At 38.6% G+C, this 27,809-nt stretch overlaps 1 protein-coding gene across 2 annotated transcripts in view; it reads left to right on the forward strand.

Moving 5' to 3' along the window:
• ppm1h (protein phosphatase, Mg2+/Mn2+ dependent, 1H) overlaps positions 1-9,411 on the forward strand; it is a 293,957-nt gene extending 284,546 nt beyond the window's left edge. For both annotated transcript variants that reach the window (XM_039760843.1, XM_039760844.1), the window contains exons 9-10: positions 4,339-4,490; positions 6,749-9,411. In XM_039760843.1, coding sequence (XP_039616777.1) covers positions 4,339-4,490; positions 6,749-6,896 — 300 coding nt within the window. In that variant the 3' untranslated portion in view covers positions 6,897-9,411. The remainder of the gene's footprint in view (positions 1-4,338; positions 4,491-6,748) is intronic.
• Positions 9,412-27,809: the final 18,398 nt, after the last annotated feature.

The raw sequence follows: 27,809 nt of genomic DNA on the forward strand, positions 1-27,809 counted from the left end.
GAGTGCACACACCTGAACACATCTAAACAGTTGGACACCAAAGTACCTAGAAGACAGACAGATAATTCTGTGACATCCCTGATTTTGTTTTATTATTAAATAACTGTTTTGCTTGTACCCCACTCTTCTTTACTAGATATGAAGTGGGTATGGGAGAGCAATATGTGGGCATTTGCATGGTAGCAAATTGAGTTAAATAGAAAGTCAAAACAATGTGACTATTCCTCTTAGGCATTACTAACAGGATTTATCCTTTCTAACCAGATTACATACCAATCCTGACAATATAGAAAAGCTTCCTCTCAGTTTCATAATCTTGCTTCTCCTCCTTTCTGCCGGTAAGCCTTTGTTCTGCTCACCTCCTTCATGCAAGTTCACTTGACAGTTGGGTGTGACTCCTTTACAATATGCAAGTTTTTGGGATTAAGTGACTATGCATATCATGTGACCAGGGTTATGAATGGACAATAGTTTCTATATCATGTTACCTTCTGCTGCCTCTAGGTATCGCTGCAACAATAATTACCAAAACAAGCCTAAAAGGTCCATAGGCTGGGCAATTCCCTTGAACAGCGTGCTCCTTTTTTCTGCTGTGTCCAAGATTACAAGAGGAATGATGTCTGACACCCCATACTGGATGTTTAGCTTACTTTATGGACACTGGTTGTACTCCGCTGGGCTACTGCATCCAGTTGGCTCATTGTATTAAAAAAAATTGATTCGGACACCAGCTTTTCTTCTTTTCTACTGTACTGTGAGCCTTTTTGTCACCCCTGTCTAGCATATTCATTTCACAATTCTAGATACTGCTCTGAGCCTGGTCTTGATCCTTGACAACAGTCACACTGACTCCATTTTCTCTTTTTCTTATACATTTCTTTTTTTCTTGTGCATGTTTTAAAAACTAATGAGAGGATTCAGAGAACTATCCCATTTTCTTACCTCAAACTGACTGAAATGTTTTTAGTTGCTATTTTTCTAATTATTTTTAATTAGAACCTGTATATTTAACTCTTGAGCACAAAGTAACATGCCACTGACATGGTAACAAGCCAAGAGACACAGTCTTTTCTCCTCAATTCCCTCTCATCTTGACATTAACAGAGGCCAGTGAATTAATCAGCAGCAACAGCAAAGGTGTTCTAAGGAATGTTAAAAGGAGAGACGCATTTTTTAATCAGTGATTCCCCCGCAGTCAAGCAAGTCTATTGTACATCAGAATAGGTGAAGAAAATTAAATTTGTAGATACAGTCTGACCAAATCAAAGTTCACACGTAGACATTAGTGGTTTGTGGTAAAACTGGAAACAAACGGCTCATGTCTAAATATTCAAAGATGATGCTGAGCTCAAGCAGTTCTACAAGAATAGCTGAGCTGAAGGTTTTTCATAACATTGTGAGAGGTGAGTCAGCCATTCTTGGTAACACCTGGCCATTCACAGTTATTGAGTACAGGGAGAAAACAGCTTTGTACTTAAGGAGTTAGATGTTTTACATTAATCCCCAAAACCCCCCGCGATAGATGAAATTCCGCGAAGTAGAAACCATATGTTTGTATGGTTATTTTTATATATTTAAGCCATTATAAACTCTCCCACACTGTTAACATTATTAGAGCCCTCTAGACATGAAATAACACCCTTTAGTTAAAAGTTTAAACTGTACCCCATGACAAGACAGAGATGACAGTTCTTTCTCACAATTAAAAGAATGCAAACATATCTTCCTCTTCAAAGGAATATGTGTCAGGAGCATAAGCAGAGAATGTCAGAGAGAGAGAGAGAGAGAGAAAAGCAAACAATCAAAAAATCAATACGTGCTGTTGGGCTTTTAAGTATGAGCACCACGATAAAGCAGCCGCAAAGAAGGGAGCAATGTAAAGGTAGTCTTTCAGCATTTTTGAGAGGACCGTCTGTATCCTCTAGGCAAACAGCCTCTGTGCTCACACCCCCTCCGTCAGGAGCAGAGAATGTCAGAGAGAGTGAGAGAGACAGAGAAAAGCAAACAATCGAGCACCGCGCAGGAAGCACATTGTATATCATTCAGGAGTTTAATTTAATATGTAATACATGCTCTGATTGGGTAGCTTCTAAGCCATCCACCAATAGCGTCCCTTGTATGAAATCAACTGGGCAAACAAACTGAGGAAGAATGTACCATAAATTAAAAGACCCATTGTCCGCAGAAATCCATGAACCAGCGAAAAATCCGTGATATATATTTAGATATGCTTACATTTAAAATCCGCGATGGAGTGAAGCCGCGAAAGTCGAAGCACGATATAGCGAGGGATCACTGTATACAGTAGTTATTTCATAAATAAATAAAATAATTATGAAATAGTCTCCCTTTTATCTATTGTTCGAGTATGGTTGAAGAACTTAGAACCTTTAGAGAACACTGAACATTTTGTTTCCTTAAAACATTGGGTGTATCTTGTGGATTTTGGCCTGCTAGTCACAAAATTCACCTCTAAATCTTCACCTATCACTTTATTGCAGTTGTCTATTTTTATGATTTCCACTCATAAAAGAAGTATACATATATAGAACAAGAAATGCAGCTGTGAAGATCTGAAAGCAGTGGCTCTGCAAATAGGAATGCAGCTAGGATGTACCAAATGTTGCTGTTTCATTTGTGAATAGGACAGCCATGCTAAAGAGTCTCCTTACATTAAAAAGAATTGGCCACTCCCAAAGCATTTGGTTCGTGGGCAGAAAGATGGGTCCAACATAAACCACTTTTCAAGCCAATAAAGACAGATTTGCCTCCGCTTAATTTAAAACTTGGACTAATCAAAAAATTTGTGAAAGCGATAAACGTTAAAAGTGAAGGAATTTGATATTTGAGACAGATTTTTCCATTAATGACTAATGCCAAGGCATTTTTGTTGGTCCACAATTCAGACACCTCATCAATGACAAGCAGTTTGAAGATCTGCTAGAGGGACCGGAGAAAATCACACAGGAGGCATTTGAGGATGTGGTTGAGAATTTTCTTTGCAACTACAGATCGGCAACCTGCATCCAGCTGGTTGACAACACGCTTCATGCATACAAAACTATGAAATGGAACGTGTTGCTAAAGACTTATTTTTCTATATACACACTTGAACTTTTTCCCTGCTAATGTTGGCAAAGTCTTTGAAAAACATGGTGAAAGATTTTGCCAGGTCATTGCAACGATAAAAATGTGGTATCAGGGCAAGTGGAAGTCATTAATGCTGGACGACTATTGCTGGACACTGAAATGAGAAGCATCAGATGCAGAGTACAAACGAAAATCAGTCGCAACATATTTGTACCTCAGTTGAACAAATGCAATAAGTCACTAAGTCATTAAGCAGTTAAAAGAATACACCACACAAAAACGTCTATATTACATACCCCTTGAAGTTTGTAGTGGTGGCCAAGAAAGATTTTTTATCCCATGTTTTCATAAATGAAAGTGCACAATATATGGATTTTTGCTAAAATACTATAAATAATTACTTGTACTAATACTTGTAATTATTAATAATTTTTTACTTGTACTTATACTTGTAAGTATTAAGTATTAATAAGTATTTTAGCAAAAATACATATAATTTCCACATTCTGATAATACGAATGAAAAATGTTATGTGAGAATTTTGTTTTACTTTTTTTCCATGGATGTTTTTCACATCATTTGCCTTTGTTTAGAGTTGATCATGATCACCATTTGGTCCCATTCAGTTTGAATCATTTATAGACAAAGCTCAGTGAAATTCGTGCTTGCCTGTGCGAATCAACATGAAATAGTCATCACTCTCCAGTGCCATGATCAGTGAATATACTTAACGTTAACATGTCTGTCTTCCTTATTTGAAAGAACTACCTAACCTTAAAAAGGTCCTTACAACATGTCCATACCTATATTAACTTTAAGAAAAACTGTAGTACAGCAGCTTATATTTTCAGAAAGTTAAGTACATGAGTGTTATTTTTCTTATTACCTGAAAATTAAGATATGAGTTATACGTTTTTTCTGTTAATTATTTACATTTATGTCACATAAATTGAGTAGAAATGTTTACATTTTTTACTTCAGATTGATTTAAAAGGTGAAACATTTCTGAAAATGATCAGATTTATATATAAACATAACATACCAAGCTGTGCAATCTTTAATAAAATGTGGCTGCCTTTTCAGTGTAGGTTCCTGCCATACTGTTGTTGTCTTCAAGTTAGACTCAAGTAACTGTAACCCAGCGTAGAATGAACATGGTCTAAAATGGGGGACTGAATTGGTTTTATTCTTGCTTCTTAGAGGTTTGGGTGTACACCATTTGTGAATTGGCCTTATTTTTCTGAACAGGTGAGGACATATAATCTGACCGAGTTTGAGCATGGACCAGATGACGTGCTCGTGTTAGCTACAGATGGACTGTGGGATGTCTTATCTAATGAAGAAGTAACAGAAGCTGTTACCAATTTCCTTGCAAACTGTGACCCTGATGATCAATTCAGGTAATGATGGTGCTGTTAGAATTTCATTTTCTAATAATTTCTAACAATATTCTGTTTATTCTAATGATAAATGAATTTGTTTTCTATTGCTTTCTTTTATATAATATGTAATTACTTTTTTAAAAGCTCTTTAGCAAGAAAAATGTAGGGGATTAGAGGAAAAAGTAACAACAGATGAAACTGAGTTTTAGGAAGCAACCAGTGGCTTAGTAATTGAACAGGAAACGGTCCGAATACCAGGTAGTGATGAGCAATTTGTGAACAGTTCGTTTTTTTTGGATAACTCTTTTCAATGATTCATATAAATTGGTTCAGTGGAACTCAATAGGACAAGCATATGGGTCTTGCATGACATCATCATTGTCTTCGTTTCACTATCGTTACCCGCTGGTGGATGTGTAAAGTGCATGCACAAGAACCTCCGAACTCATGAGTCTCGACTTATTTGATTTGTGAATAAGTCACTACCTGAGAATCAGTCTAGCAACTCTTGTTAGTTTGATTGCTGAACCAGTGAGAACACAAGAATCAGTCTAATGATTCTTGCTCATTTGATTTGTGTATGAATCATTACTAGTTGCACAATTCTCATTCACTTGTGCTTCTGTAACGTAACATCTTATTTTAGTTTGATTATAATGGTAAATATATCATTAATTCTAAATGCCGTGGACAGATGAATGAATACAAGGGGAGTCCGAGAAACCCCTTGAATTCCAAACACTTATCAATCAAAATAAGTGCACGAGGGTAAAAAGTGCAATCTTCTTGACTTCTTAAGGTCGGCAGCTCTTGAAGGCAGGTCAGTCACAGGGAGCTCACTCCTCTACCAAGTCCGGGTCCAAATGAGACACTGACACCTGGAGGCGTCGCATTTTTATATCCCTTTGGCAAGAAGTGGCAGGGTTAATTGCCATCAAGGGGAGTCTTCTTATTGCTGCAGAGGAGAGAAAAGACTGTTGCCAACAGTGCCTCCTCCTGTCCCGGCGGTTTATTGCGTACCTGTGGTACCTGTGATGAGCTGGGAAGGTGTTCCTCTGACATGCATGACAATGCATACATATATATATATTTATAAAATACATACAGAATTCCAAATATTTGTGAGGCAATCAGAGGGGGACTCCACTCCTGTAACTACAGTATAAGCTATCCCTAAAACTGAAGCAATAGAATCGATTCACCTAAACGGGTAGTTTGAATGAGTTGATTCAGTAAATTGAATCAAAATGCCCATCACTAATTACTGTCAGACTGATTTAGAATCAAAACTAAGAAGAAATTCTAAAAAATCAGTAATCAGAAGAAATAGCAAAAAGAGATTTAAAATCCAGCTAAAAATACAAAATCACACCAATAAATGGTGAGAATACAGTTGTCAAAATTTAGAATTTATCCAAAGATTGGATACCTTACTTACTGCACTGCACAATTGGGTGAAGATGTCACATATTGCAATGCTGGCGGCCATGTGGATAGTAACAGGTATCATTGTTATAAACAAAATGGCTGCAACATACTAAAAAGGGGAATAAAGAAGAGGCACTCATGGGAAAAACCCGTGACAATATGGCACCAAGTGCTATCACTGTCATTACCATAAAAGTAAAAAAACTGCAAAAATAAATGTAACGTAAAAAATGGGTAATAATTAATCACACTGAGTCAAACCAAGAATCAGGACAACTTTAAACAGATCAGAATAAATTTAGCTTTGTTTGACATTTATTTTGTTAAGCAGTGGTGAATATTCCCAATAAAATACATTAAATGTGCTACAAAAAAACGTCACATGAGAATTTGGGGTCCTATAGTTTTTACTCTATGCAAATGGAGCAGTTTTTTATTAATTTAGGATGACACTAAATAAGAATGATTTACAGTCACATAAAATTGTTACTGGACCAAATGTATATCCGGGTAAACCTACAACAAATTAACTTTAGTGTGAATATTTGTGATGTTATATATATTTGTAGTTTAAATATTACAATACAATACAGCTTTACTGCTACAGAAGAAGCCTGAATAGCTGCTGGACCCTGTTGAAGTAAAAGCAAATATCGATTTGCCAAGATTCTAAAATGACTACATATGGGCGAAAGGCTTTCGTTTTGATGCATGCAATCAGGCCTATTTACATTTTTAAATTCTATTTAACCATTAATATCCAGAATTCCTTTCAATTCAGTGATGTGTGCATGTCATTAATTAGATTTGTGGTCTGCTGCTTATGCCATATGATGTTCTTTTGACAGATACACTCTAGCTGCTCAAGATCTTGTGATGCGAGCCCGAGGAGTCCTGAAAGACAGAGGCTGGAGGATCTCCAATGACAGGCTTGGTTCAGGAGATGATATTTCAGTGTATATAATTCCTTTAAAATATGGAAACATACAACCCTAGATTATTACGGTAACCGAAAGGAGCATGAACCCCGTTTCTCCAACCCTTTTCTTATCCCAGAACATTATTCTGAAAACCCATCTCTTTTAGGATCAAAGTGATGACATTTAATTGTTGCAGGAGTGAGTTTTGCTGAATTCCATTAAAAAGATGTGTTGGATCAACCACTGTGGCACTATTACAAATGAAGAAGCTTATACAGACTAAAAAAAAAGAAAATCAGAAGCTCAAATGTGGCAGGTACAGCAACAGTGGAACAATGTGGAAGATTACCTTTGTTGGGAACGACAAGGCAGCACTTTGTACACAGTTAGTTCTCATGGTGTAATTTAATTTTCCAGTTTTTCATCAGCTCACATGCTCAGGACGACTGGTGGAGCAGTTTAATTAAATCAGATTGGTGAGTTTTGTGGATGCTGCACTCTGCGGTCAGTGGAGTATTTTTGTATTGTAGACGTCAACGTCGATAGCCGTCATTCTCTCTGATCTACCAGTCCAATGTTTTCCTTTTTTTAATTTTTAACTTCGTTCAGAGCGATTTATTTAAACTCTTAATGCTTGAACTGAACTTCAGTGAAATTCTGTATAATGTATAAATAGAAATCTCATATGTATATTATGGAAGAATCCTTTTACAATCAAATGTAAAGTGCAAGGTATTTTATTATGTATTTAAACAGTGTTGTTCTGTTGCTGTGACATGTTGTTTTAAACCAAAAACAGCCATACTGCTCCTGTATATACCCTGCATATTGAAAAATCCATTATTAAGGTACCCAGTGACTTGATGGGCTGTAAGTAGAAGTGGCATGAGCACACTGTGTGCCACAGGATCTCACCGCAAGGTGCATTTTGAGCCTTTCTCTTAATCTTGTATCTGTACTGCTTTCACAGAATCAGCAACCATTCTTCATCTAGGAAACAGTGCTTTAATAATGACGGAAAACGCCAGCTCTCAAGCACATGAGGAGAAATTGATTCTTTGCAATATATAGAAAAGCAAAGAAGTGAGGATTGTGTGAGAATTCCAATTCCTGTTTTAGGGCGCGTGTAGCATGGTAGTGAAGAGATCAGTGCTGTTATCCCCTAGCTTGGGGGCACCAGGTTTGAATCCTGCACTCGGATGGTGTCTTGTGTGGATGCCACGCATGTCAAATGGGTGTAGGTTTGACCAGTTGTTTTGACTCCCGTGTGACTGTGCCCTGTGACGTCCAGGGTTGTTTCCTACCTTTCACGCAACGCTGCCAGGATAGACTGTTGCCTGCATGTGGCTGTGGTATAGAAAAGGCAGGTTAGAGATAGGGATGCATAGTTTCATATTTAAAGGAATTATCTGTACAGCAGATTTGTACACATTAAAAAGCAATGCACTAAGCTGATCACAGTTTTACTTTATTGCAGTTCTTTAGAGGTTTTCTTTTATAAAATCAGTTATGTACAGATTTTGAACAATGTACAATAAATTTAATGATAGAGATTAGAAGCAATCATGCAATATTTGGACAGTATGCACAAATCTAATGCTCACCGAGTTTCCTAATATATTTTAGGATTAATGAATATGGTACATTCTATTTTTTCAAATGTAGTTTTCAAGTACATTTGAAACATATTAAACATTGAATTTATTTATTTTGTATACTATAGTTCGGAAGGAAAATAATGTTGCAAAATAAAATATTTTAATTCTCATGAACAGAACTGGGGTGCACTTAAAACACTGGTTTGTGTAGATTGAAACTGGACGACTGCACAATTTATTTTGGTTACCTTTTGAGTAATGGATTTCAGATTAGTTCCAGTATTGTTCAGGATTTCTATGAAGATACATAGCAGTGTAATATGATAAACAAGTGGACCATTTTCTGTTCTCAATGTAATTCCATCGTCACCTTTTGATTTATGCACTCGGAGCTGGAATGTTGAGATTCAATCCCTACAGAGACGCAGTGCAGGGCATTTACTGTGTAGCGAATGCCATTTGTCAAGCCGATGACTGATGGTTGGCCATCTCGATTAAGTCAGTGCACTAGAGCCAAGGATTCTGTTCTCGACAGCATTATTTACACACAGCACAAGCACACAGTAGACCCCAAAATAAGTCAATGTCGCTTTATTTATAATCACAGTAGCTAGATTTTGTTAATCTAGAAGTATCAAACCTCAATAGAAATATACTGAATAGGCCCTCATCTATTACCATACACATATAATTATTCAACTCTGTCTTTAACTGTGGGAATTTTGTGAAAACATCTTTAAGAATATATGAAGCAAAAAAATCTCATCAGGGCTTTAGTTGATTTGCTCTGTTCCAAAGTACACAAAGTCACATTTTTAATTCTGATTTTGTAGTTGCTGTATAGAGAAGAAGCACTGCAGATGTTCCTATAAAAATAAATTAAAAAAAAAGGCAGATGATGTGAAAGTACATAAAAATTATCACTGATCAGTGGCTGTAGAGATCTGCTGGGGAACAGAATCATAAAAAAGCTGAATAAACTCTTTAAATGAAGTTGCAAGACTTGCCTTCCTTTTGGTTTGTTTGGAATGCTGTCCCATGCGCCTCCTCCATAGATTTATGAAATACTGTGTTGTCATAAAAGACCAGAACAGTTTCAAAATGAGATGAATAACAAAGGCCAAGTACGTTTTAGATAATAATGAGAAAGTTGTTGTATTTTATGCACTGTCATAGTAGCCTTGTGTTTCTTTCTATTTTTTCACAATTAAAGTAGCATTGCCTATTGAGCCAATCCAAGACAGTCTTCCTGTCCAAGCAGACTATTTTTGAATCCTTTCAATGGGGCAAAATAAACTTGGGCATGATGTATTTTTATGGTATTTTTCCAAATTATTTCTTGGGGTATAATGCCCAGTTAGTATAAAAAAAAAAAAAAAAAAATAGAAAAGGTTTGACATCTTATCAGAAAAAAAAAACTAAAAGCACACTCTGTTGTTTGCTGAATCTATTCCAAAATTGATGATGATGTTTTCTTTTCTTTTTTTTTTCTACTTATTTTTCAACTGGTGCTCTTTTTAGTAGGGTTTGTATTTTCATCATTTCATTTTTTTAAGTTAAGGATTGTGGTAATGGTTAGGTTTAGGCTTAGGTTATTTAATATGAAAACATTCCATACTGCTTCTTATTAATGATAAAAAAAATCATACCTTTCCCATGTCCCACTTGTTATTTGTGACCATACATTTCTATTTCCACTAACACTAGACTCTCTACCAGTTCACACTATTGATGCTACAAGCCTAACACTTCTACCAGGTAAGGATTTTCAGTCAAAGATTTCATTTTCATAATCTTAGCTAGTTGGGGGCACCTGTGGCACGTCTCAGTCATACCAGTCTGTGGCTTGCCCTAACTAAATGAAACAGGTTTGATTTTTGTTTTAAGTCATAAGGGTAGGCCCGTGTGTGTGCAAGAGTTGATAGCCAGTTGAAAGTTCACCTGCAAGTTGTGACCAGTAGGGGACGCTGCAGCCTCCCCAGTCTCAGACGTCACCACACAAACACAGTCCCGGATTCAATTAAATAACTTATGTAACAGCCAATTCCTTCATAATAGGTTACAATAATCACAATACCTCTTTTCTCTTTTTTTCCTCTCCTCCACACCTCCTGGTAAGCTTCTTCCTTCCTCTCAACTCCGACTACCTGGAGGAGGATGGACAGCTCGCTTTTATGTCAGACCCGGGAGTACTTCCAGTACCGGGTCATAGCTTGATGGAGGCCCTTCCGGGTCAGACGAGATCCTCCTGAAACAAGGAGTCCATCTCCTCGCAGCATCCCCTGGCGGAACCCAAGGACCCTGACAAGATTGTCCCTCAACTCCCATACATCCCTGCAGGTGTCACTACTGGGCCCACACCAGTGGAGCACTGCCATCTATTAGACTGTGGCTGAACTGCCCTGAATGCACCAACTCCCCCACAATAACCATTAATTCACCCCTTTGCAAGGGATGTTGCTTCAGTCCCAGCACTCACAAATTACAATGTTTTGGACTGCATAAATAAAAAAAGGCGCTCATCTGTGTGATATCTTATGTTTGTCTTACCAGGAAAAAGAAAAAGGTTTAGATGGACCTAAGTTGTTGCTGAATTCACCACACCTGGAAAACCTTTATACATGATTTTCTGCCAGCAGGCTGAAGGCTTTGGAAATGTGAAACTGTTATGGAGTTGTGTGGTTTGTCATCCCCTGTAATTACTAGTCATGAATTCCGTTTTCCTGAAGGTGGTGAGATCAGCAGCTACAGTCATGAAGTAGGACACCCTCTCCAACTAGGCGTCATGTAAAACACCACCGGCTTTAGACAGCCTGTGTCATGAGAGATTCAGAATACAACAAAGATATTGATTTCCCATAAAACATCCACCAAGACACCTTCCAATTAGCATCAAGTAATGTGTTCCTCTCCATGTGCTAATAAAAATTGAGAAAGGTAATTTGCTTGGTTGGTTGTTGGTCATTTTCATCTGGTTCAAAGAGTTCTGAGCTGATGTTACTTCAACAGCGTAGCAGTTTTATTTGTATGAAATGGCTTTGCTAAACCTGCATTTTACAGGGTTTGATTGAAGCATACCAATGTTGGTCACACTCAGTCGGGCAAGTGGGTGAGTTACGAAAAGTAGTACACAAACATTATAAAAGCACAGTCCACTGAAAGTTCTAATAGGGCAACACACATTTCCCTGGTAATGTCAAAGGCTGTAGCAACTCTGTTTGGAATGCCCATGGATGCCTCATCCACCCACGATGTCACCTTACTTCACTTGTCCTGAAATGCATATCTGGCAAAGTTTTTGTTTGCACAGTTCTAAAAGATGAAAATCTATTCAGGTGTGACAGTAAATTTTGAGATGTCCAAAGCAATACCTTAATAACTTTGTCTCTGGTGTCTTTTCAAGTGATAATATATTTTGTCTGAATTGGACTGTTGCCTTGAATAGCAAGGGACTTGCAGATATTCAATATTAATTATAGAATGTCAGAAGAATCTAATCTGTAATTTAATTAAATATTTATTGCATGTATTTGTATCAAAATTATTCCTGTATCTTTATTAACTGTAAAGCTATTAAGTTTTCCCTTTGTTATCACACTCTTGGTGAATTCTGTACTTGGTTTAGTCATTTCTTGTTCCAGATTTAACTTGTTGTGTGTGCTATGGATAGATGGATGTAATTGGAATTCTGAAATGTGTGTAAAAATCTGAATACTGCTACCTTTTACAACGTTTAATTTGAACAGTTTTGATGTAAACAGGCCATTCAGCCTAACAGAGCTTACCAATCCTGTTCACGTTATTGTTTCTAAAATAACTTTGAGATGCGTTTTGGTGGTCCCTTAAAGTCCTACCGTCTTCCGCACTACTTGATAAAATATTCCATGTGTCTATATTTATGTTTCTTGGTGTAAAGAAAAACTTTGTAAAGTTTGTGGGAAAATTACCCCCCAAAAGTTTCCATCTGTGTTCCTGTGCTCTTGTTGAACTCATTTTGAAGTAACAGCTTCAATCCACTGGACTAATTCCCTTAGTAATTTTAAACCTCTTCACTCATGTCACCTCTTAGTCTTAGTTTTTTAAATTTAAAGGGTTCAACTACTTTAATATTTCCTTATAACTCATCCCCTACAGTCCTGGAATCAACCTAGTTGTTCTGTTGACTTTCTGTGGAAATGCAATGTGTTTTTTGTAATGTAAAGACTACAACTGCACACAGCACTCCAGGTGAGGCCTCAAACATTTTAATTTCATTTAAGCAAAACCGTTCCTTGGCAGAACTGTCTCAGCTCCAAACATTCTGTCAGACAAGTCTGACTAGATCAGATGCCTGCAGCTCTCACTTGTAAATGCTACTACGTACAAATGGTGATGCCAGTTTTGCAGCATGAACCACTTTGTTTCTGCAGTGCATTACTGAGATCTACCCACAGCCAACTCCATTGTAAGTTTTGGTATCATTTAGTAATCATTATCAGTCCTGCCATCACAAAGTACTTCCAACTCGGGAGCATGCAGTTAAGCCGGTTCTGGAAGAGTTTAAAATTTGTCAAGAAATCAAAGCCTGTGTAAAGTGAAAAGTAATGCATTTTTCATAAAAAAAAAAAAATAGCCGAGCAGAAAGAATGGTGTGCCTTAATATCACTTCTTTTATATGTTGAGGGACAAAGATAAAGTAAGCCATCAGCAAAAAAAGTCAAAATTCAAGAACAGAAAGTCGACAAGTACTAACACATCTGAAAAAAGGTGAAGACAGGCACACTGACTAATAACAGCTCACTTTTCCATATAATAGGGATGAACCCTCCAACTAATCTTAAAATAAAATGGGAGATGTCTTTTTTTGTCTGTTGAAATAAATGAATGTGAAACTCATATTAGGTTAGCAAGGCTTGTCAAAAAGGCTGTCAGGGTCTCCTCTTAACCAAGCAACAAACTGAATGTGGAAGCTGTGCAATCTACATGTATATTCACAAAACAGCATTTGCTCATGGTCATGATGATGTGTGCACCATACCCATTGTAAAGTCCTATGACAGCATCAGTGCATGACATCAGGAAAAACATCAGGAGAAGTAAAGAAGTCAAAAAAAGAAGCTCCTCCAAAATGAATAAAAATAGTAAGCAAGTTGCTGAAATGCCTCCAGATCCTGAAAATTCCATTCCTCCTTTTTTATATCACTGACTGTGACTTTTGCTGGCCAGCACAATATTTCCAGTCTGGGCACAAGATTTCAGAGTAGAGTCTTGTGATGGTTTTTTTTGGACTATGTACAATAGGTCCGTCATTGTCAAAGCTCACTTTAAAGTCGTGTCCCACTTTTTAAGAAGAAAAAAGAGCATTGAGCTGCATTTTAGAAGTCTGTAAAGTCCTAGTCTCTACCACACTACTATGTAACTTTTCCCATGGGCGTCTAGTGTAGCTGCGTCTTTCCCGGGTTCCCACTGAGTTGGCAAGGTAGGATCCAGCATGAGTCAAACACGTAACAAAAGAGTCCAGTGCAGTTCATTTTAAAAAGATTTAGTGAAAATTCAAAGAAAAACAGTTCACACAAAAATAGAGAAAAAAGTTTTTACACACACAGAATAAAAGGCCAAAAAGGAAAAAAAAACGTTTCTTCTGCAAACTTAGCTTTTTCTTGTTAAACTTCAATTACTTTCTAAACTAACGGTTGTGTTATTTCTCTATGGCAAAGTTACATATGCTTTACTTAATACATTCAGTACGTTCTATATGGTCAACAGTTTGAAAACTGTTTACCCCCCATCCATTACCAACTGCAAGGCAGATCACAAACTGGGACTACTCTGTAGTCAGGAGGACAAGAAATAATTTGAATATTCCAAATGGCGTCTTACATCTAGTTTTCTGTGTGAAGAAAAAATTTGTAAATTTTGTGGGAAATTTACCCTTAACAAGTTTCCCACTTTTTTAAAAAGCAGATAGTCATCTGATTTGTCACAATGTCCTTACTGATGTCGTTTAGGGTCAGAAGCAACGTAAACAGGTTAAGTGAGAAGCTTTTTTGCATTTGTAATAGAATGCCTTACTTACTTGAATTAATAATACGTTGTGTTTTGCTCATGTTCCTTGAATGCAGATCAGCTCAGCTTTTTCTCATTTTTCCTAAATTATCTCCAGACTCGTTTCTAGAAGCGGAGTTGGCACACAAAGCGCAGTAACGATCAATCTGATATTACTGGATTTCTGTTTTTCCTGCAACAACACATCTGTAATGTTGCTAACCTTTACCCAATAAGCTTTAAGGTTAACTTCTGGCAACAGCAACAACAACATTTATTTATATAGCACATTTTCATACAAGTAATGTAGCTCACACTGCTTTACAAAATCAAATAAAAGAAGTTAATATAAAACATAAAGAAAATTAGTAATTAATAATATTATACAGTATGTAACAAAGAAAAAGGGTAAGGTCGAGTGGCCAGGAGGACAGAAAAAAACAAAAAAAAACCCACTCCAGTTAGGCTCGAGAAAAAAAAAATCTGCAGGGGTTCCAAGGCCAAAAGACCACACAACTCCTACTGGGCATTCTACCTAACATAGATGTTCTAAGTCAGTTCTCATGGTTTTCAGGCTTTACTTGATAGTATTTGATGAAGCTGGTCTCATGGACAGCTGGGACCTAAAAAAGCCCCCTTGCCCACCCCTTCAATCCATCAATGTTGGGGGCTGCATGGTGCTATGATCAGCTGGTGGTTGCACAGATTGCCAACACAGAAGAACCAGAAAAGATCGCAGAGAATAGTGGAGATTAATATGTATTGCAGAATCCTGAAGAATATGATAATTCTATGTTCATATAGTCTACCATGAAAACAACTGAGACATAGCTACGAAAAAGTCATGTTAAAATAATGGGCTTTTAGCAGTGTTTTTAAAATGTTCCACCGTATTAGCCTGGTGAATTTCTATTGATAAGCTATTCCAGATTTTAGGTGCATAACAGCAGAAGGCTGCCTCACCACTTCTATTAAGTTTAGCTCTTGGAATTATTAGCAGACCTCCATTTGAAGATCTGGGGTTAGGACTTGGAGTTTAGAGGAACAGGTATTCGAAAATCTAGGACAGAGCAAGATTATTTTATGCATTATAAACCATTAGTAGTATTGTAAAGTCAATTTGGAATGACACAGGTAACCAATGTAACAACACTAAAACCGGTGAGATGTGGTCAATTGTTCTTTTTCTAGTTACGATTCTGGCTGCTGCATTCGGCACTAATTGCAATCGATTAATGTATTTTTTGGGTAGTCCTGTTAGGAGTGCATTACAGTAATCTACTCAACTGAAAACAAAAGCGTGAACTAATTTTTTAGTATCTTGTAAAATTATAAGAGGTCTAATTTTTGCTATATTCCTTAAGTGTAAAAAGCAGTCCTGGTGATCTGGTTAATATGCGATTTATAGTTTAGGTCAATGATTACCCCTAAATTCTTTACCTCCACCTGGATTTTTAAACCTAAGGGATCAAGTTCATTTCTAATGCCCTTGCTATATTAATTTTTCCCAATCACTAAGATTTCTGCTTTTTACTTATTTAGTATGAGAAAATTACTACTCATCCACTCAGAAACACAAATAAGACACAGGATCAGATAGCCAAGAGCGCTAGGGTCATCAGACACTATAGACAAATAAAGCTGCATATCATCTGCATACCTGTGGTTCTTCACCTTGTGTTTTGAAATAATCTGGCTGATTGGAAGTCCTTCCCTTCCTCATAATTTACCTGCAATTTATGTTACATGCATTTATGTCCAACTAACTGTGCTACCTGTCGGAGTCTAGTCGAAATCTAAGTAATCACCATTGACCCCAGTGTTGACATTTGCAGTGCACCATGCAATACACGTCTCTGTTATACGCCATTTCTTATGGGATTCGTAAAAGCAGTGTTAGTGTTTGTGATGTGCCATCCATTGGGATGACAAATGCAATGCATCTTATTACTAAACATGTCCTGTGATGCGCCATCCTTTGGAATGACATAGACATAGCAACCAGACGGACACACAGACAGACACTTATACCTTTATTAAGGTGGATAAGTTCTGAGACTTTTCAGCTAAAGAAAACAGTTGTTTCAAGATAAGGTAGCCACTGGAGTTGCATGTTGATTAGCACATTCCATTACTACTATTTATATGTGACAAAAATTGACCCTATAAACTTTGATAAATCTATAATATTTTGACAACAGAAATGTAAAGTGGGTTGTGATATTGCCTCACAGTGACAGCACCAGATTTTTCAGAACATACTATAGATGGACTTTGCTCTTTATAAAGAGGTAAGTAAAGCCATGGTTACCTTAGGCAGGGTCCTAGAATAAGAAGGGGCTCAGAACATCTATTGAAAATTCAAAACTAGACATTGCTGTCAGTGTTTACTATTAATTTCCATCAGCACATCCTCCCCAGCATTGGCTCTGATTTTGGTGTTCCTAGAGCCCAGTTTAGTTCCCAGTTGTCATGGTTAAGATGCTCTGGGTTTTCCCACAAACCAAACATATGCATTTTCAAAAGATTAGTGAATCTAAATCAAACCTATATAAGAGTCTGAGCACACTGGAGTGGGGTCCCTCAAAGACTTGTTTTATTCCTTTTGTTGTCATAATTACCTTCAACTCCATCCAGGCCTTTAGCTGTTTTTTTCCCCGAATTGTCATCCATCTTTCCACTCATTTTCCCACGTTTTGTTCTTGGTGAGCCAGAGACTATCCCAGGAGTACAATTCATAAGGCAAGAACCAACCTTGAAAAGGACACCAGTCAGTTGTAGAGAACATTCAGGACAAATTTGGTACATTTTTCCCACAGACACATTCAGATAATGTAAATACACTAGGGGAGAAAATATGAGAGAGATTATAAGTCAATGCGTGCTCTTTGAGAAAAGTGTATAATCCATTTTCACCGCTGCCATGACTAACTAAGGTTATCTCCTTTTTTTGCCTGTTCCTACTCATTATTCACACAGGGCCATCAGCTCCTCCTCCACATCTTTCTCAACATCATAAATAGAATGCCCTTGTGATACAACTGGACACAGAAAACCAAGAGACATAACTTACTTAAGCAACGTGAATGTAACAAGATCCCAATGTTATGTGGTAAAATATAATTCGGCAGAAACAGAAATGCTTTGTTATTCCCAACATACACTATGCCCTCATGTGAAAGTGAGAAACCATTTCCGAACACACCCGGGACAAGTATGCACACACACACACATTAATGAAGTCTTTTTTCTGGACGCATCTATGATACAGAAATCAAAATGACATGACAAAAACCAAACAACTTAACAGTATCGCCTCTTCCATACACTGCATGCTGCTACTTAAGTGCCATAATAACGGAAGCTAGTCCATTTATCACACGTCTTACACACTCACACAGTCAGTGAAAACATGCCTGCTTTCCATCACGGCACGGAGATTTGACATTCTTCTTGAGGCTACTCTGTAGACTTTATTTATTCACACTAGCTCATTTAAAGATATGTGCAGTGCCATGCTATGTTTGTTGGTTTTTTTTTTTTAAATTACCATTACTCATGAGTGAGAGGTAAAGGTGCTTTGTGGGAACTTTTTAATTTTGTTACAATCAAAAAATAAATAAATAAATCTGTTGAAATTAAGCGGCTGTTGGACCAATCTGAAATGTATTCTCTGTGACTGTGAAATGAACAGTATGGTCATTTTTGTAAGGAAGGGAAAAATAAAAAGGTTTACGGGTATTTTTAGGGTTTTGAATATTTCAAGTGCAATGATAAAACTATGGCATACAAAATCTGAAAAGAAAAGTGTACCTTTTCTAAAACAATAAATACTCAAAACAAAGTTGTTGTGACATTGTTATGTTTTCATTGCTTATGTTCAGTTAATTTGTGTAAGTCCAGACCATTAATATACTAATCACAACATAATTTCAAAATGATCAGATAAACACACAATTTTGGATTGCAAAGCAGTTGTCTTGCTTCCACAATAAAAATCAATAAGTTATACAGTAAGTATACATTCTTACCATTTCATTACCAGATTAACTGACTTAATTACCCTACTCTCCACCAATATAAACTGCATGAGAACTGCATTCTTTTTGAAAGAAACAATCCAATTTTTTTGCCTCCAATGATATTTTTGTTTTGTTCCTTAGGGCTTGGAATTGTTAGGGGTTACAAAATACATCCCAGTGCTTGGGATCCAAAGACACAGGAGCAAATTTGTGCTTTCTTAGGGCTAGTCGGTTATTACAGAAATTTTATTCCCAGCTTTGATAGCAGGGCCGCACCCTTGTCAGACTTAACAAAAGGCCAGAAAAATCATAGTGTTGACTGGTCAGATGATTGTGATAAATCTGTTTCAACATGAAAGTCACCCTTTTGTCTTCCCCTGTTATGGTTATTGTGGAATAGGACAGGATGAGAAGCAGAGACCAAACATTGGGAGTTTAGAGCAGGACAAATGGAGGGTAATTCAGCAAGTGGAAATTGTTCAACAAGTGCAGTAGACAAACCAAAGGTAGAGCCCAAATTCAAAAGTATGTCACCGCCAAACAAAAATGCCTTTTCATCTTTTGTTGAACAGACTCTAGCTATCATAATTTCATTTTAATAATCCAATTTGGATGTTGGACAATGTATGCCATCATCTTTTATAGTGGCATTGCTGCAGTGTTGAGTGCTGAAAACCCACTAGCCTGCATGGCAGTGTCTAAAAATAATAATAAAAATTGCAATGAAACAACAACCTGAACAAATTTAAAGTGGAATATTATAAATCAGTTTGTTTGAAATCTAAGATCTGCAAATGAAAAGCAACAATAATCTTAATACTATTGCAGAAAAAAGTAAAAAAGTAGTCAAAAAGGAGTGCTGATAGGAACCTAACACATATGGTGATATGGGATTTTTTTATGTAATAAATTTGTGCAAATACATATTTATTATTCCCCTAATTTGACTAAAAATAAAAGGTAAAAAAAATCCTCCTCCATTTTTTCAATTGTGGGAATGTATTTCAAATATCTCTGCAATCTCACCCATAAGACCCACATTGGTGCATTGTCTACTGTGTGTTGAGATCTGGTCGGGGCCTTGTAAGATGAGCTTTGATCTTGTAGTATGGCTATCAACAACTGAGATTAGAAAGTGTCATGCTTATTTTTTTTTATATATACAAATTATATTATAAATTATAAAACTGTCAGGGATGCACAAACAAAAGTTGCCCTGAGATACATGTAAACAATTAGCGTGCTGTTTTCACAAAAAACTTTGACACAATCAAAATGTGTTGAATGCTATTCAGTTCTTAAATACTGATAACAATTCCATGTTAAACAGACGTGTAAAAAATGGGCCACACACACACACACGTCTAGCACTGCAGCGGAGTGATTTCTGGTTCTCTCTTCAATAACATCACTTAGTGAATTCTAAATTGTACATGACTTCCTTCAAGCAAACCAATCCAGTGGAATTGGAGAGACCATCCTAGTTTGTTGTGTTCCATAGTACAGTGGAACCTCGAGATACGAGTTTAATTCGTTCCAGCACTGAGCTCGTATAGCGAATTTCTCATATCTAGAACAAAACTTCCCCATTGAAAATAATGGAAATCTAGTTAATCCGTTCCGCACCCCCAAAAATATCAACATAAAAATCAATTTTCCTAACAAATAACACTGATAAATAATATATACAAGTGGAACCTCGGTTTGCAAGTAACTTGGTTTACGAGTGTTTTGCAGGACGAGCTAAATTTTTTAATTAATTTTGACTTGATAAAACGAGCGATGTCTTGCAATACAAGTAGTATGGATACACTTTGTCTGCTGAGCGTCATGTGAGCATAACTGAGCTGATGGTTCTTCTCTCTCATGCGCATCTCTCTCTCCTTATCTCTCTCGCTCACTGTCTTGCGCGCCTCTCTCTCTCTCTCCTCTTGAGGGCAATCGTCTCCTATTCTCCATCTGCATGTCCATGATATTTTTGGATGCGTTTATACAGCGAACTGCTACAGCGAAACAATGAAATCACAAGCGCACAAACGCGTAGATCCTAACGCTACGGGAGAACAAGGAACACTGAGTGAGCTGACGGGCTGTATATTAGATTCATTCATTACACACAGACTGATGTATTTCAAATGTTTATTTCTTTTAATTTTGAGATTATAACTGACAACTAATGAAAGTTCCAAATTAGGTATCGCAGTAAATTAGAATATCAATTAAGACCAATGCAAAAAAAGGATTTTTAGAAATGTTGGCCAACTGAAAGGTATGAACATGAAAAGTATGAGCATGTACAGCACTCAATATTTAGTTGGGGCTCCTTTGGCCTGGATTACTGCAGCAATGCGGCGTGGCATGGAGTCGTTCAGTCTGTGGCACTGCTCAGGTCTTATGAAAGGCCATGTTGCTCTGATAGTGGCCTTCAGCTCTTCTGAATTGTTGGGTCTGGTGTATTGCATCTTTCTCTTCACAATACCCCATAGATTTTCTATGGGGTTAAGGTCAGGCGAGTTTGCTGGCCAATCAAAAACAGGGATACCATGGTCCTTAAACCTGGTACTGGTAGTTTTGGCACTTTGTGCAGGTGCCAGGTACTGTTGGTAAATGAAATCTGCATCTCCGTAAAGTTCATCAGCAGCAGGAAGCATGAAGTGCTCTAAAACTTCCTGGTAGACGGCTGCATTGACCTTGGACCTCAGAAAACACAATGGACCAACACCAGCAGATGACATGGCACCCCAAACCATCACTGACTGTGGAAACTTTACACTGGACCTCAAGCAACGTGGATTCTGTGCCTCTCCTCTCTTCCTCCAGACTCTGGGACCTTGATTTCCAAAGGAAATGCAAAATTTATTTTCATCAGAGAACATAACTTTGGACCACTCAGCAGCAGTTTTGTCTTTAGCCCAGGTGAGACGCTTCTGACACTGTCTCTTGTTCAAATGTGGCTTGACACAAGGAATGCGACTGCTGAAACCCATGTCTTGCATACGTCTGTGCGTGGTGGTTCTTGAAGCACTGACTCCAGCTGCAGTCCACTCTTTGTGAATCTCCCCGACAGTTTTGAATGGGTTTTGTTTCACAATCATCTCCAGGGTGCGGTTATCCCTATTGCTTGTACACTTTTTGCTACCACATCTTGTCCTTCCCTTCGCCGCTCTATTAATGTGCTTGGACACAGAGCTCTGTGAACAGCCAGCCTCTTTAGCAATGACCTTTTGTGTCTTGCCCTCCTTGTGCAAGGTGTCAATGGTCGTCTTTTGGACAACTGTCAAGTCAGCAGTCTTCCCCATGATTGTGTAGCCTACAGAACTAGACTGAGAGACCATTTAAAGGCTTTTGCAGGTGTTTTGAGTTGATTAGCTGATTAGAGTGTGGCACCAGGTGTCTTCAATATTGAACCTTTTCACAATATTCTAATTTTACGAGATACTGAATTTGGGACTTTCATTAGTTGTCAGTTATAATCATCAAAATTAAAAGAAATAAACATTTGAAATACATCAGTCTGTGTGTAATGAATGAATCTAATATACAAGTTTCACTTTTTGAATGGAGTTACTGAAATAAATCAACTTTGTCATGATATTCTAATTTTATGACCGGCAACTGTATATCACAGCAAAACACATTACAGTATGTCACCCTACTGAATTTTTCACCACATCTGTTGGTTAACATTTAGGATTTGATGGTCTATTTTAATAACATAACTCTCAAAAAATATTCAAGTTTATGAAAAATGAATGATGTCTTTCTGTTACTTGGTGTTTTGAAGTGTCCTTGCCAAGTCTGTTTTCACAATAACATATTCAGAGCATCCCACCCAAATTTGATAGTCAGAACTGATTTTCAAATTGCCTGTAGGCAGTTTCCATAAGTTAAATTGCGACTAACATTAAAAGAGAAAGACCACACTGGACATGAGCACTACTGCAGTCTGGATTCAACCCTGGAGGAGGTTTAAATGATTTTGAAAACGTGACCATTGCCTAAACGGCACAAGGTGTAGTAAGCAGCTGGGGTGGGATTCCAGGAAATGAGACTGAGTGAGATTTGACACCCTACTTTGGAAGATGGGAGGACTGGCACAATTAGCGGGACAGTTGCCCTTTCATAATGCACACTGTCTCAAAATTATTTACAAGCTCCTAGAGACTCTAGAGACGTGAACTTGGGCTAAGAGGTTAGGAGACACACTCACTAAGACAGAAACAAGTCCAGTTTCCTGGCCTCACTGTCTACCACCCAGTTTTTGATGCTCTTGCCATCCCATTTCCTAATAAATGGCCACATAAATCTGGCTGAGTATACAGCATGTAAACACATGATGTGTTTGTGCTGGTGGGCTCTGTCCTGCCCACCAGATCATATGACACATGCTGACCTTTATTTCTCTTGATTAGCACATGCAAATGAAGGTTTCACTGTACTCTGTGCACATACTCCAACTCTATAAACCTATAAATGATGGAGTAATACATGGAATAATAAAACAAATAAATACACAAATTAATGTTTTCTGAAATATTTGACAATAAACACATGAAAATAAAGTATGTGAACAAAACTCATTAAATGTGTCATGAATTAAAAATGTTTTGTGGCTGATTTCTTTCTTTAGTTCTCAATGACAATGTGAAATACACCCTCACATGAAAACCACCACAGGCTAAGTGATTAGTTGAATGATTCTGAGAGTCCCTCCTCAATGGGCTGCAGTTTACAACCATCAAGCAAAGAGCCATTGGATTCCCGAGGCAAAGAAAATACATGTGGCAGTTAAGTGCAAGAAAACGTTGTCCAGAAATAACTGTGCAAAGCAGTTGCTGTAATTTATGGAGATCTGAATTCATCCTCCTCCTCCGCCTCTCAGGAGTCTGCAAGTGTTGTGAATGTGGCACGTGGTGGCCAAAAATCTATGTCCACTCTACCAATGGTGGTTCAACCAAAAAACAGCACTTGGTAGAGTCTAGCCTTTCAACGGTGACTTGTGAACATGAGGGTTTTTATTTTCATTGGGTATTTCATTTGGCGTGTGGTATCATTGAAATAAATAAATACATAAAGAAATAAGCAGTAAAATACACCCATCAGCCACAACATTAAAACCACTGACAGGTGAAGTGAATCATTGATTCTTGTGTTACAATGGCACATGTCAAGGGGTGGGATATATTAGGCAACAAGTGAACAGACAGTTCTTGAAGGTGATGCATTGGAAGCAGGAAGAATGGCCACGCATAAGGATCTTAGTGAATTTCACAAAGGTCAAATTGTGACGGCTAGAAGATGACTGGGTCAGTGCATCCACAAAATGGCAGTTATTGGGGGGTGTTGCTGGTATGTAGTTGTTAGCATCTACCAAAGTAGTCTGAGGAAGGAGAACTGGGAAACTGGCAAAAAGGTCATAGGCACACCTGGCCTGATCCCACAGAAGAGCTACTGTAGCACTGATTGGTAAAAACTCAATACTGACGAGAGAAAGGTGTCTGAACACAAAAGGCATTGCAACTTGATGTTGTGATGGACAGCGGGGGATCTTTCCCGGACAGGATGCCCTTTTCAGGAGAGGACCGGGGGAATGGGCATACTGCCAGGAGTACCTCCCCCGGGACACGAGAGGGCAGCACCCTGGATTTATATTGGGGCCACGGAATTGGAGCTTAGAAGCTCAACCCGTGTGGGTCCGTGGCCACCACCAGGGGCCACCTGGACAGCTCCCGAGTCTGGACATGCAGCATTTCCGCCACATCCGGAAGTGCTTCCAGGAGAGGTGCAGAGTTCCGAAGCAGCACTTCTGCCACATCCGGAAGTCAAGGAGGACAAAGCTTGGGAAGAAAGGAGTAGAGAAGGGTTGTAAAGGAAGGACTGAATACTGTATTGGAGCACTGTGTTGTGTGCAGGACTTTAGTGAAATAAACGTGTGTGTTTTGGACATACGGTGTCTGTCTGCCCGTGCCAGGGCCCATCTTCAACAATGTGTATGGCGCTGGATAACCACAGACCGGTGAGAATGCCCGTACTGACCCTTGTCCACTGATGCAAGTGCCTATGATGTGCATGTGAATGTCAGAACTGGAATATGGAGCAATAGAAGAAGGTGGCCTAATCTCATGAATCATGTTTCTTTTAGATCATGTAGACGGCTGTGCAAATGTGTGTTGTTTACCTGGGGAAGAGATGGCAAAATGATGCACTATGAGTTCGCCTCCACATTACCCAGATCTCAATCTGATCAACCATCTGTGTGATGTTAAGCAGAGTGGTGGCACTGAGGCTAAGAATCTGTGCTGGTATTTGGAAGGTTACCAGTTTCAAATCCTGTTACTGCCAGAAGGAATCCTATGCCATTCAACCCTTGACTTGAAAATTGCTCCAGGGGCACTGTACAATGGCTAACCCTGCGCTCATGACTCCTAAAGGTCATGCGAAAAGACAATTACCCCTCATAGATTAATAAAGTATACCCAAAAAAAGATAAGTCTGATTCATGGACGCCCCACCTCACAACTCAAAGGACTGAAAGGATCTGCTGCTAACACCATGGTGCCAGGTACCACAGGACATCTTCAGAGTTCTTGTAGAGTTCACGCTTCGACAGGTCAGAGCTGTTTTGGCGGCACAAGTGGAGTGGCAGTTTTAATGATCGGTGTACATACATGGGCGGCACGGTGGCTTGCTGCCTCGCAGTAAGGAGACCTGAGTCTGCATGGAGCGTGCATGTTCTCTCCGTGTCTGCATGGGTTTCCCCCGGGTGCTCCGGTTTCCTCCCACAGTCCAAAGACATGCAGGTTATGTGCATTGGCGATCCCAAATTGTCCCTAGTGTGTGCGTGTCCTGCGGTGAGCTGGCACCATGCCCGGGATTTGTTCCGGCCTTACACCCTGTGTTGGCTGGGATTGGCTCCAGCAGACCCCCCGTGACCCTGTGTTAGGATATAGCGAGTTGGGAATTGACTGACTGCCTGTACGTACATATCGTGACATGTTCATTCATGCTCACATATCATTTTGTTTACTAATTGTTACATTTTACAATTGATTTACTTTTGTCCAAAATATTGCACCATTAATAAAACTTTCCATAATTTCCTAAACTTCCTAGAGATACTCCATCAAACATTTCTTATCTCTGCGAGACATCTAGGCTTCAGATTTCACCATTCCACTGCCGGTTGCTTCATCTCTGAACAGAGACGCATCATTTAAGAAAAGCTCAACTGCATCCACACAATGCCGTAATGAGTGACCTGTTGCAGTAACACAGGGTCCTGAGATCACCAGGAGGAAAACTTAGCTGACTTCTTAATCATTTGGCTGTTTTTTTGTTTAAGGAACAGAAATTGAACAACACAAAGAGTTTAGAAATACAATAGCTGCTTATGTATAAAAGACAGGAATGCCAGACATACAGACATATACTGTATAACTCAGGAAAAGCAGCTCTTAAGTTGCTTCTCAGTTTTGTAGGTCTTTTTATTTAGTGTTTTACTTTTATTATAGTGGGACGTTGCCGTCACCTGGGTGAGAAAAGGCTAAAGATGGAACTCCAAGCTCTTTTGTTCACAATTTAGTCAAAAAGGCAGGTAAGGGTGCATATCTTTGGGCCGCTCCTTTATGCATCTCTCTAACTATCTGTGAGCTTGTTACTCATAAGAAACCAGGGCCTTAGCGGGGTGTAGGGAAAGTCAGACTTGCTGATTGCATCTGCTAATCTCATCACTGGAACATGTCACTTTACATGACTAGAAATCACTGACTTGAGTCAAATTTAGTGACTGTATGACTTACAGTACTTCCAGCAACCTTGCACATCAGCTTTTTCTGAGCAACCAAAAGAGTTGTGCCAGATAGAGCCAGTGCTGTATGAAGGGTTACAGTGTGTTGAATCACAAACTTGACACTTCAAACCGCCAATCTTTCAGGAAACGTAAAGCACAAGACTATACAAAACAAACACAAGCCATTTCTTTCTGTGGAGGTCCAAAACACCCATTTTCCTTCTTCCTTGTAGCTGCATTGTACTTCTAGATGAGTATTTATTGCTTGTCAGTTCTCGTGCATACAGAGCCCACACCTACAACTAAAGAAAAAATCAAACCGGGGTGAGCGAGTCTTAGACTGTTTGGACTGAGGTATCGGGGAAGTCAGATTACACAACTGCCCCCGACTCATTTAAGTTATGTAAATAAAGGCTACAACCGAAAATCGCTGGAAAACTCATCTAATGCAGCATGGACTTGAGAGTTCTACTTTGTCTAGGCACAGGTGGACCAAGTTTACAATACCAAACCTTTTAGATGTCTAGTGTTGTGTAGACTCGTATGTCACAGTACTGGGTTTAACTTGAGATCCCTGCTTACAGTGACGTGCACTCATCTTTCCTATGAGGTTCTTTCTCAGTTTCTGTGATCTGGTGTTGTCTTCCTCAGCTTGTTCTTTGTGTTAAGACTCTTTGCTGCCTCTTTGTTGTGTCATGGGTAGAAGTTTGACTATTTATTGTCAGCTTACTATTTTAAGATTTAGCTCTTGAAGTAATATCTCCAGGGTGTACCAGTTTCAAGAGCTCAGGATTGGAGCCAGGTTCATGCTCACTTGTAGATGCATATGCGAATCAGAGAAAGCAAGGGTAGGGCTTGCAGCTGCAAGCTTAATAGTATTTTTGGTCACATCTTTGACTAGGAGGAGTAGTTTGGGTGTGTGTGCATTGCCACACCCACCACACGACAAACTACCCAGATTGGGACCGGAGTGCTCTTTGTCTTGCAAGAATCTTTTCAAACATGCCACCTTATCTTTGCTCAACAGATCCTGCCATCAGATTAAATTGAGAAAGCAAGCTGCACAAATGTTGGAGAACAGTTGAGTCAGAACAGTTCAACCACTTAACTTCTGGAGTTAGGTGAAGGGGCAGATGGCTTTCTGCCTTTTGTCAGTCTGTTCCTCTGGCAAAATAAATGTCGTTTCCTACTTTGTATTACATGAGTGACAAGAAACCCTGTTGTGCATGGGTAGTTTGCCATTAAAGTAAGGCAGGAGCACAGTGGACATACACATGGCACTGGATGCTGATGCCAGGCTCTCTCACTTAGTAGGGCATACACAAATAGCAGCACAGGGTCACTACATGGAGAAACCTAGTGCACGCAGCCTATACAGTATATGAGGTGAAAGATAGGGAAGATTAGCAGTGGGCCTGCATCACAGCATGAGTAAATATTTCCTAACTGAAAAGAACCATTTGTTTAAGATGGGACAGCAGCAGCTGGTAGATGGAGATCTAACCAGACATCCCTGAAGTCAAAGGGGGCGGTCTGACCCAAAGCCAATTTAACAG

The sequence above is a fragment of the Polypterus senegalus genome, chromosome 8 (assembly GCF_016835505.1).
Source record: "Polypterus senegalus isolate Bchr_013 chromosome 8, ASM1683550v1, whole genome shotgun sequence".
Lineage (NCBI taxonomy): Eukaryota > Metazoa > Chordata > Cladistia > Polypteriformes > Polypteridae > Polypterus > Polypterus senegalus.